Source organism: Labrus mixtus, chromosome 2 (genome assembly GCF_963584025.1).
Source record: "Labrus mixtus chromosome 2, fLabMix1.1, whole genome shotgun sequence".
Taxonomy (NCBI): Eukaryota; Metazoa; Chordata; class Actinopteri; order Labriformes; family Labridae; genus Labrus; species Labrus mixtus.
The window spans coordinates 26,453,911-26,466,332 of record NC_083613.1 but is presented as its reverse complement, the minus strand read 5'-3'; the positions used below and the strand labels follow the sequence as shown (position 1 = coordinate 26,466,332).

Genomic DNA, 12,422 nt, shown 5'->3' with positions numbered 1-12,422 from the left:
AGCTAGCAGCCATGGGTGGACAGTTAATGTTAGCAGACATAACTAGCAACAGAAATCAATCATATTTTAAATGTTTTTTTTTTTAGATTTTGAGTTATCCTCATACACTATTGTATCTCTGTACTTATTCATTCCATGAGGCCAGGTTATTAAAATAATCAAATCAATTATGTACAAATAACAGTCGGTCAAATCTCAAGGTATTTTCAATTGTTAAAGTGGAAAGGAGCCTGGCGACAAGATATTTTGTGTAACCTAGTAACAGTAACCAAGGCGGGTGGTGTTTAACAAAAGGTCAATTAGAATGATGAAATTTCAATCAGTCCTTGGGTTTTCAGAATAACAGAATTATAAACTTTGATACTATACCGTTAACATCTATCGGTACTGAAACATTACCAATCTATAAGTGGAATTTAGACAGCGTGACCTCCTCTGCTCCCTGTCTGTTTGTAAGATACATAAACGTTACGTTGGTATCCTGATGAGATGCCAGAAAGACTTGAGAAATGTCTTTGCCAAACTGTGAATTTGACCAACTGCTGTTTTCTCTCTTTTGCTTGTAACAACTTTGTGTTAAAACTTGTGACTGAAGATCTGAAGTTTCTTGTTTTACTTCTGTACTTTCAATACTATTGATCATTAGGTTAACAGTAAAACACATGGTATCAAAAAGTACAGATTGATCAGAAATTTGACAACATTAGGGGCAGCGGTAGCCTGGTGGTTAGTGCGGGTGCCACACGTGTGGAGGCTGTGACCCTGCAGTCGGGCCCGGCCTGTGACTCCTTTCCCGTATGTCGTTCCCCACTCTCTCTCTGTCTCTCTGTCTCTCTCTCCCCGATTTCCAACTCTATCCACTGTCCTATCTCTAAAATAAAAAAAATAAAAAAAATAACCTGAACATTTTTTTGTGTCGATAACTTCTGTCTTTGCTTTACGATTAAGAGGATTAGGTATCTACTTATTTGTGTTTTTATATGTACCAGGGTCACTAGTGGGTTTGTTTTTCCTCCAGTTTTTCTGCTCCTAAGGTTTGCGTTTTCTCCCTTTTAAGCATAAGGCCTGATTCTGCTCCAACCCAGTCCTGGTATAGGATGAATACCTTCTTGCAACAGAAACCCGCACACGGTGTAAAAAGCATTGTCAAGCTTCAAGAACCTCAAAAATAATCAAGAAATACATATCAATTGAGATCATGAGATGTTGCAGATTATTTCACAGACTTCATTATTTTTGACAGAAAATAAACCACTTTGTCTAAGTTGTTGTTCTGCATTAATAACAAGTCACAGCTACGTTTCATGACGTCTCATGATACTGTAAGAAAGGCCGTTGCTATAAAGCTACATTATACGCAAATTACATCAGTACTGACCAATGCAGAGCAATGACAACCTCATGATGGGTTTATGGGAAACATGACATAGAAATGTAAAGCCACTGACCAGAAACACAAAGTTCCTTCTTATTCTTAATCTTAAATTACCCCAAATGTTTTAAAATGGCAAAAATTAATTACATAAAACTGATTTGCATAAATGATAACATTGTCATTATTTTCAACCAAAGTCCTGTCAGTTTTCTCAGCAGTGCCTCCTCCTAAGAAAAGAGACATAGACAAGAGTCATACGTATTAAAGTAATGAGAATTTTTTTTTATACCAAACAAACAATGTTGGCACGACTTGTCAAGAGATGAAGGCACACGTTGTACTGTACATTCCTACAATACAAAGACGGAGACAGAGAAAACAAAAATACCACACACTTATTTAAGCATCTTCAACATCATGACTATAGATAGCAGCTTAAACATACACCTAAATACACAACTTGTGTTTTTTTTTCACATTCTTGAGTAAATACTTTCATGAAGTCTGAACATTCAGAGTTGTTTGTGAGAATAATTAAACACAGTCATGTTTTTTTTTTCTTCTGTGGTTGCAGTTGCTTCTCCACTTAATATATACTGAATCTTTAATTGTCTTCCATACAAAGTTCAATGAATCTCTATGGACATTTCATCATTTTCTTAACCAATATAAATGCTGTTACAAAAAAAATATACTGTATATGATTTTTTTTTTTTTTTTTTATGTTTTGGTGTTTCCTTGAAGAAGCGGGGAAACAAAATCCAAGACACTTATGGTAAGAGATGATGCTAACACTCATGCTAGCACATGCATGGTAATGTTTTCACATCCTTATTAGTGATCATGTTCTTGTTTTGCTGTATGATAAGTCAAAAGGGACCACTTAAGACCACTCAAGACTTGAAGTCCACACAAGCAGGGAGACGATGCCACACAAGAAAACTGAATGTAGGAAGAAACTACAGAAACAACAACGACTACAACAACAACAACAACAACAACAACAAGCTGACTGCACTTCACTGTTTAGCTTTGTTTAGCTTTTTTCTTCGAGTTGAAAATGGAAAAATTAGCAACACTGACCGATTGCCCCCCCCCCATCACTCTCCAGCAGGCTGTTTATTGACCTGCTACAAATGTAAACTGGATTTTGCCTCTGGCTTAATGCTAGTTAGCAGGATACATGTTACTTTAAACAGTTACATAACAGAAAGCTAAACTCAGTGCTTTTACTGACAAACATACAGCCAAACACAGTTCAATCAACAACTTTTCCATTGGCATCTCTCTGCAGCCGCTCGCATCACTGAAAAAAAAACCATGCAGAGTGCATCCTCTCTATAAAGTTCACAGTCAACACTGGCTCATTTAAAATGAAGTAAGAATGAAATACGTGTTTTTCTGATTATCTCTGCTATAGTCTCACAATAGAGTGCTTTAAAAACAACAGATTTTCTGATTCATTTCACAATCTGTGGAACTGTATTAAAATTAAATCTCAATCAGAGCTTCTGGCTGGGAAAGAAAGAGCTACAGTATACTGTAATGCATTAATGCACTCTGGCCTTCTAAGGGGAAAAGCTGAATGTACAGACTGCTGTTGAGCTCATCATATAACGTAAGCCTAGTTCAGCTAGTATGTTGTTTATTACAGCAACAGAGTTTGAACAAATTATGAGGCAACAGGCCTGTGGGGACAGCCACACAGCTCAACAAAAGGCTTTTGCTGTGGTTTCCAACTTGTCTTTTTTTTTACGTTAACCTCTACAGTTATAGACCATAATCCCAGGGTGGCCATGTTCCTGTGATGTCACGCTCAGTGTGGGAAGCTTAAATGTTGCTATAATGCATTTTCATTTCACAGCTTCCAAAAGGATTAGCAACAACACAGACAGTGGATGCTGAACATCTGTATGGACCCAGGGCCATAGTTTAAGTTAAAAAAAAAACCTATCTGATAATAACCATTTAGATGGCAAAGGAACACAGCTAACATGTGAATTCAGCCACTTCCTGGCTAAACATTTGAGAAGCATGGATACGATATAAAAAGGATATATTCAATCTGGATATTAAAGCTCATCTTGAACACATTTATAGAAGCCAGACGAGAAACTCTTAGGATGTATTATTATCTTACAACTAATGTAAACTGTGTAGCTCTCTCCAAGCTCCACTGTTATTACCATGACTGTGTAATGCAGTGTAGTACAACAATAGCGTCAAGTTGATGTTTGTACAAGCACATTGACTGTTTTATTAGCTGTCTTCTGATGTAGTACTTACATAGATTTTACTGATTTTAGCTCTGTTGGATGAGAACATGGCCGCTGTGTGTGATCATGGTCTGTATAGTTGAATAGGAAGAGAGACTGTACTTTTAAAGTTTGTTCATGCTGGAGGTGTAAAGTGGCTTTGCGAGCGTTTACCAAAGCAACCGGCAAAAGCAAAAGCACTATTTCATCAAATTTGCAAAAGTCAAGCTTCAGTTTGCAGCCACCAGATCATTTCCTCTCCTGTTGATCATAATTCTTTTTCATATTCATAACAAACATAGTTGTTGCCAATGCACGAGGACGAAGGGTTCCCGAAGGAGTCAGAAATCTATCCAGAATATACAAAGCAACTATCCTCCAGACGCTGCTGTCGTTTTTAATTTGCATGTTAACACTGCTTGCAAGAAAAACCAAGAAAAAATCATTTGTATGCCCAAGATCTCCCGAGGCACTCACAGCATAAATCACCAAAATACTTTTTATATTAAATCTTTGCCTCTGTACTATCAAATGTATTATGATGAGGAAAATTACAAATTATACATTTTAAATACATTTGTATTTCACTCTGTATTCCTAATAAAAATATAAAATGACAAAGTGACTTTTGACGAAAACTGCTAAAACATTGGCTCTCAGTCCCCCGGGGCCACTGCCCACTAATCCTGCTCCGTAATCCATCCGTGACTATTCTCCATGTGGTCATTCTGTGCATATCAAAGCAGCCGCACACCTGATTACTACGCGCCTAAATCTAAATTAAGCACACATGACATGCACTGTTTGTATGTACACAGGATTATGCATGAGAACACATTTCATATATGCATGAGTGAAAGTCAATGGGGTCGCCCTTCAGGAGAACTCTTCTGATTGAGCGCTCGGAGCCTCTCCGTTTTGCATTTTCGCGCTGCCGCCGTTGCTCCCGGTGATCTCGCTGTGGCGAGACGTGACGTAACTTATCTTCCTGGATGACTGAGAGTGCTTCCTGGAAGAGCCGCCGCCGGCACTGCCATCACCCTCGACGGGATCGTAAACCACCATCACGGTGGTATCCATCCGCGACAGTGTATACATGCTGCTCTGGCGTGTCGGGTGCAGCCGCGTGGAGCGAAGTTCCAACTCGTCATAGCTGGACACCTTGATGAACGGGCACCAACGGAACGCTCGCTTGAAGCCCGCACGAAACCTGTTGTTGTTGTTGGAGAAGGAGAGGGGAAGAGAGAGACAAAGGGCAGAGCAGGACAATGATAAGTGGAGAATAACTACAAAGAAATAGGGCTGGGTATTTCCCACAACCCCACAATACATTATGTATCACGATACAGAGACCATGATACGATACATATGGTGATAAACATTGATTTTAGATGACCATGTCCTCCACAGAATACACTACAACAGCTGTGCTTTATTGTTGAGAATAACAGCAGAGGCATAAGTCTCCTACAATTTAAAACACTTCAAGTCAGGTCCTCAGAGATCCTAGAAATACATTAAAATGTTTTAATCCCTGAGGCGCTGGTGCGGCAGTGGGCCCCATGTATGAAGGCCATAGTCTTCCAAGCAGGTGGCCCAGGTTCGAATCTAGCCTGTGGCTGTGTCATCTTTGCAGCCATATCCATTCTGTAACATCTGCATCGATACATGTATTTGCAAGAAGCACTCATATATTGCCGTGTCCTTTTATAATCTTGAATTTTCTGTTAAATGCTTCACCTTTTCTGTTCCAAGAATCAGAACGCACCTCTCTGTAATGTTCCTTCACAAAGGAGCTCTTTAGGTGAGAAGTTTGTTCAGGTGTCCTTGAAGCTTTTTCACAACCACATTACGAAATCCAGTGTTTTCACAGCGATTAAACACAGGTCTGTTGGAGTTGAAGTGCAATAATTATATATGATTTAACACCAGTGTAGAGTATTTTGCCGGATATATAGTTTTCTGGCTTGTTTCTGTCTGGCTGAATGCATTAAAGGCTGCATTCAATGAAACGCCAAACCACTAGACACAAGCAATATTCATTTTATAATTAATCAAATCCATTTTCACTGGTGGAACAGACCAAAACATAAAATAATCAAATAATTCCATAAAAAATGGAATTAACGGTGCGCTGGTGGCGTAGTGGTTAGTGCGCGCGCCCCATGTATGGAGGCTTTGGTCCTCCAAGCAGGGGGCCTAGGTTCGAATCCGGCCTGTGGCTCCTTGCCCGCGTGTCATTCCCCACTCTGTCTCCCTGATTTCCAACTCTATCCACTGTCCTATCGCTCCAATAAAGTGTTTTAATCCCTGGGGCGCTGGTGCGGCAGTGGGCCCCATGTATGAAGGCCATAGTCTTCCAAGCGGGTGGCCCAGGTTCGAATCTAGCCTGTGGCTGTGTCATCTTTGCAGCCATATCCATTCTGTAACATCTGCATCGATACATGTATTTGCAAGAAGCACTCATATATTGCCATGTCCTTTTATAATCTTGAATTTTCTGTTAAATGCTTCACCTTTTCTGTTCCAAGAATCAGAACGCACCTCTCTGTAATGTTCCTTCACAAAGGAGCTCTTTAGGTGAGAAGTTTGTTCAGGTGTCCTTGAAGCTTTTTCACAACCACATTACGAAATCCAGTGTTTTCACAGCGATTAAACACAGGTCTGTTGGAGTTGAAGTGCAATAATTATATATGATTTAACACCAGTGTAGAGTATTTTGCCGGATATATAGTTTTCTGGCTTGTTTCTGTCTGGCTGAATGCATTAAAGGCTGCATTCAATGAAACGCCAAACCACTAGACACAAGCAATATTCATTTTATAATTAATCAAATCCATTTTCACTGGTGGAACAGACCAAAACATAAAATAATCAAATAATTCCATAAAAAATGGAATTAACGGTGCGCTGGTGGCGTAGTGGTTAGTGCGCGCGCCCCATGTATGGAGGCTTTGGTCCTCCAAGCAGGGGGCCTAGGTTCGAATCCGGCCTGTGGCTCCTTGCCCGCGTGTCATTCCCCACTCTGTCTCCCTGATTTCCAACTCTATCCACTGTCCTATCGCTCCAATAAAGGCAGAAAATTCCCCCAAAAATTGAATTAACATGATAAAACATGCAAATAAGATCAATAAACTTATCAGTTTTTCCTCTGAAATTTAATTGAATTTAACTTTTGTTCATCTCTAAATGGATTAAATCCCCACTGATGATCTGACCGGCTTTGATATGCCCGACTCTATCTCTTTTTTACATGAGGGGATAATGGCAAGAGCGTCATAGAGCCAGTTATTAATGATTACATTCATTTTTTTATCATCCAGTGTAAAGTATAATGGTTCTCAGACTCGCTGATGTAATGTGATGTGATAATGCAATAGCTGCCTCATTAAGTACCAGTGTCAAAGCAAAGACGCTTTATGGCAACTGTTAGTCGTTAAGATGATCAGCGGCGGCCTGATGGCACCCACCTGCTGTTGAGGCAGCAGTAGATGATGGGGTTGTACATGGTGGAGCTCATGGCCAGCCACAGCACTGACAGGTAAACCTGCTGGATGTACTTCCACTTGCTCAGACTCTTGTTGAGACCCGTCACGATGAAGTAGACGTGATAAGGCAGCCAGCAGAGGGCAAAGGTCACCACCACGATGATCATCATCTTCACCACCTGCAGCAGAGAGAGTCAATCATGATACAGTTATGAAGCTGTCAGAGAAGGAAAGCTGTTGAATTCAGCAGGGAATTACAGAGAAAGGAAACAATGTGACTGCCAACTCGTCACCACTCCCCGTGAAACTGATTAATATTTATGTGGCGGAATGTGGTGTGTATAATTTCCATCATTTTCTTTATTATATCATTTTGCAAACACCTGGTGCCTCAGACCGAGGATAGGGGACAGATCACAAATGCATTCCTGACAATTTCAGATTTCATGGCTGGAGGCTGTGCATGACATATAAATGATACTGCAGAAGCCATATTACACCATCACCCTCGATACATATAACACCATCACCCTCGATACATATAACACCATCACCCTCGACAGGATCTTAAAGTGCAGCTCATAAAAAGGATACTGCAGAAGCCATATTATAATGTTTACAACGAATCCAAGATTGTGGTCGAATGAAAATAGTTAAATGATAAGATGACAGTTTTTGGTTTTATATATATATATGCTACGTGTAGAAATGTTTTTTTGACAATGTGGTTAAACATTTTCCAGGGTGCAGTGCGTGTGTAAAAGAGCCTTATCTAGTTCCTCTGATCTTATAAAGTGTGCATCCATCCTCTAAAGTTTATTTCAGGGAGTATTGTATGCTGAAAAGCTTTGGAAGTTCAGTTCCACTAAAATGAAGTCTAAATTCAAGTAAAACATATTGTATCAGGATGAGTCTTATCTTCTCTCAAAGATTCCCTTAATAAGCACAAACAGGAAGAACATGGGAGAAAACAAAGAAATACAAAGAGAAATGAAAAAGAAAAAGAACATTGCAATAAAATAATTGAACATTAGATGCAATTTTGTACAATCTCAGATAATAGACCATGTCTAATACATGTGTATTACTTTAATAAGAAGGAGCATGAAACATAAAAGGATGTTTTTGTCTCCAATTTCCTACTATAGAGTACTATAAAGTGGAGCTGGTCAGAACACAGAAGGGGGTAATAGCTAATACAGTGGACAACAGATGATTTTAAGATTAGTTATGCAATTCAGTTGATATCAGAAAATGTCCTCTTGTATCAAGCGGGAACCATCTCAGAGGTCAAATCATTGTGTGATTGTGCCTACAAAAAGAATGTCCAAGGAGAAAGACGCTGCAGAGTCAGCTGTGTTTGACATTGAGAGAAAGAAGATTGTTCTTTCAAGCATTTTGATAAACAATGACGGAATAGCTCAGTGTGTGCTGGCCTGAAACCAGACAGAATGCAATCACTAAAGTGAACCTTCTTTGTAATGTGCTCAGTGGTTCCCTTAAAAAATGTATAAACTTTGTGGGGGGGGGGGGAGGTAACAACCTTATGAGCCAAAACCAGAGAGTTTAAAGTCCGACTCTGTCTCATACCAGACAAGTTTAGAATTTAATGACGGATAACCGTGTTAAATTAAAACGACTTTAACACCTGGTCTGTAGCGACTTTATTTCTGGAAAGTCTCGTTAATTCAATAGTTCAATCTCTCGGTGTGTGTTTGAGAGTGAACCGACTGAACTGCTGAGGATTTCCTCTGGGAACACAGTCCATAACACTGTGTGTGTGTCTTCTCAGGGAACAGGCCGGAGAGACATGCAAACAGAGACAAAACAGACATGGAGTCCTTTTTCCTGAAATCCAAACACAGGTCCTGGCATCCTTCGTGTTAAGTCCATGTTTCAAATAAGTTTACCGTACATCCCAGGCCGTGCTGTAAACTTAGCTAGGTGGCTGCAAAACAATGGTGTGGATATAACTTTCCCTGATACCAGTGTGGGCTGAAATAAAGGCTGTAATTCTCCCAGGAAGATACACCCCGGACTTACAAAGGATGTGACAGAACTCATTTAAGATGTAAATACCAGCGACGTTTTCCTAAGTACTGTGTAAATGTTTCCTTGAATGTGACTAGCTCTGTTGTCAGAGAGTCTTCAAACAGAGTATTACAGCAGTAAAAAGGGACAAGAGGGGAAGGTGAAGAGTCTAGTGTAGTGTATTTGCTTCTATATAAACACTCTTCAGACAAATCTGGCCACAGTTCTGTACAAGTGCAACTGGAACAGCTGCTTTGTTTATATCTCAGGTTTCAGGGATTAAACAGCGTGGTTGTGAAATTTTTCACTTACAGCTCAAATACATGAAACCTAAATATTCTTTGAATGTTACAGCACTGCCTTTTGCTGTACTCTTGTCATTGTTATCAAGAAAATCCTCAAATCAATAGTTAGTCAGTCCATCTCTATAAAATCTCTATGAAGTAGACTTTGGGTTTTGATTACAGAATTGGTCAGGGAAGCTTTTTTTGACCAAGTTCATTTTCATGATGTGATGACGCTTTCACCTGGAAATATCATCTCACCTCACCATTTCAGTTCTCGTTTTATATGCTGATGACACTCAGTTGTACATCTCTGTCTCACTTAATATCCCTGATGTTCTTCCATCTCTTATCGCCTGCCTCTCTGACATAAATGTATGAATGAGCAACACTAAATGAGGATAAAATAAATTCTCATGGCAGTGTAGCATCCAAAGCAGCCGGAGAAGAATCGCATACAACACTTATTGCCATTTTCCACATGCACGTCAGCGCCACGGTTTTGCTCCGTCGGAAACGATTCTGACGGTGAGCGCCCTGCTCCACTGGGTCAGTTTCTGGAACATGGGCGCAGCGGAGCACAGCCACGAGCAGCTGTACACACATCACATGAGAACTACATGATCACGCTGCTCTAAAGAGAAAAACATGGAAACATGTTGCTTTGTCTTTGTCTTTCTGAGACTGATTTGCTGTAAATTCAGAGCCTGTTTTGACGTCATGTTGATAAAGTTCTGGAAAATACGATGGGGAGTCTTTATATTCTTTTTATTTTCAAACTGACTGGTCGCTCTGTGCGTTTACATGACTTCATGTCTGACTTCCTGTCCGGATGGATCTCTTCTGGCTAGCTTGACGTGTTCTTGCAGCGAGCTACATCGCAAATAGACTCACAGCTTTTTTGAAACAGAGCAGAGCGCCGCTGGCAACGTGTCGGAGACGGACTGTAAACTGGCTGCTGTGGAAACAGAAGCATTGACTGGAGTGGCAGCCAAGCAGATTGAAACATAACAAACTTGGGAATTCTTCTGGATGCTGATTCAAGTTTGACCCTTATTTAAAACAAAGTCATAAGTGTGTAATTTTTAAAATGTTATTAACATAAAGTACCAAAATTTTAACTTCTGCTGTTTTCACCAGCCATAGACTCTTTACTAGATGGGACAAATAGTATTTTAATACATTACAGCTGCTTCCAGAGTCTTAACTAAAAAAAACAAAAAAAAAACAGCTTGAAGTCTGTATGTTTTTTTTCATTGGTCTATATTTGTGCCACTGTTTTTACAATAAGGTTATCTCTAGTTAATTTTCTCATTAAATTTTGACTTATTTTACTTTTTTCTATTGATCCTAACATATTTTATCATTTTTAATATATCCGTTATTTACTTATTTCAGTTATTCTATCAGTATCTTATGATTGTATGTATTGTGGTCAGTTTCTGTTTTTTATTTCCTGTCTGTCGTTCCTTTGTCGTTTACTTTGGGCTGCATGCTCTGATGTATGAAAGGTGCTTTATGAATACAATTAAAGTGAGTTGAGTTGTTGAGGTTAGTGGATGATATTCTGGTATTAATACACATTTGTGTGCATATATTATGGCTGCAGAATGGTGTACGTGAGAGTGACTCCAAATAAATTTCCAGCTTTCTTAACAACATCAAAGGTCATTGGTAAACAGGGGTAAGCCATTATGTATTGACTTGGGTTACACAAAGAACAAAGTGTTTGACATCCACATATAATCCTTGGTGTCCTATTAGCACATATTTTAAAGGCTAAGCTGTCCCATTACTATAAAGGATGTCTTATTTCTCAATAGGCTGGAAAGAGAAATAAACAAAAGGTGGAGAAACACATTTGCTTAGTGTGCTCTCGGGTCTTGTTAAAACGGCCCATATTTGGACTGAGCTCAAAACAATCCATACATTTTATTGTGTGTTAACATGAAGATATATAAGGCTGGCTTCCTAAACATTTAAAGTATGTGTCTGCTTTACAACAGTCTCTAAATATCTTTTAGTTTGGCATATACTCTAAGAACATAAACATGTCACCCTTCACTGAAGATGTCGGTGCCTCAGACTAGTTATTAAATGTTATTGTGACTGTGTTATCAGCCAAACAATTCAACAATGAACAGTCAACAGGGACACAGCATTTCTTGAAGGGTGCTTTATTAAAAGAAGACCAAAAAAATTAGCGAAAGCTTAAAGGGATACTTCACCCGTTGAAACATGAATCTGTATTGACATTGGGTCATATATGTAGTAGAAATGTGAAATACATTTTGAAGTTGGTGCCTTCTTGGCCGAGAAAAGGCAGAAAGTGTCTTTTTGGCTCATGTGGATGAAAGACACCAAATCCCAGAATGCACAGCACCCAGGCCACTCCCACTAAGGTCCTCTAGTTCTGAATCATAAATACTTTATTAAAACCAGAGGGAAATTCAATCGTTAAAATTTCTCCAAAATATACAGTATAGCAGTAGAAATGAGTAATAAAAACATTTACAGACATATTTACTTCAACACATACGGTCGTTTCCTCAACTGATTCCGAGATTTCTTCCAGAATTGATCTTGGAAATTCCTGGTAGAAAACAGACTCTATGTCTGTGTCCATAGGCAAACAGTGAGAGCACCGACACTACCAGTCTGCCCCAGCTCGAGCCGGCTCCGGCTCCTCGTCCTCACTGCCGTCGACACCGCCTTATGTCTTGGCTGCTGAGCTGGTAGCGGCCGGCGGCGGCCAGCAATATAGCAATATAGCCGCGAGACGGTTGCTGCCGACAGACCGGTCTTGTGTCGCGGATGGCGGCCAGCAGCGGCACTGGCGGGCGACCAGCAGCGTCAGCGGTGGGCAGCTGTCAGCGGTGGCCGCAGCAGCCGTCAGTGGCTGATAGGAGTGAGTTCCCACCCACTGATCTGTGATTGGTCTGTAGCTTCAGTGGTCGAAAATATGAGGAACTAGCGTTGAAGTTTCACC

The 12,422-nt window shown here is 39.9% G+C and overlaps 1 protein-coding gene across 1 annotated transcript in view; it reads right to left on the bottom strand.

Moving 5' to 3' along the window:
- Positions 1-3,602: 3,602 nt before the first annotated feature.
- tacr3a (tachykinin receptor 3a) overlaps positions 3,603-12,422 on the bottom strand; it is a 31,953-nt gene continuing 23,133 nt past the window's right edge. The window contains exons 4-5 of the mRNA XM_061059375.1: positions 7,101-7,297; positions 3,603-4,840 (exon numbers count right to left, since the gene is read on the bottom strand). Of these exons, the coding sequence (XP_060915358.1) occupies positions 4,507-4,840; positions 7,101-7,297 (531 nt within the window). The 3' untranslated portion in view covers positions 3,603-4,506. The remainder of the gene's footprint in view (positions 4,841-7,100; positions 7,298-12,422) is intronic.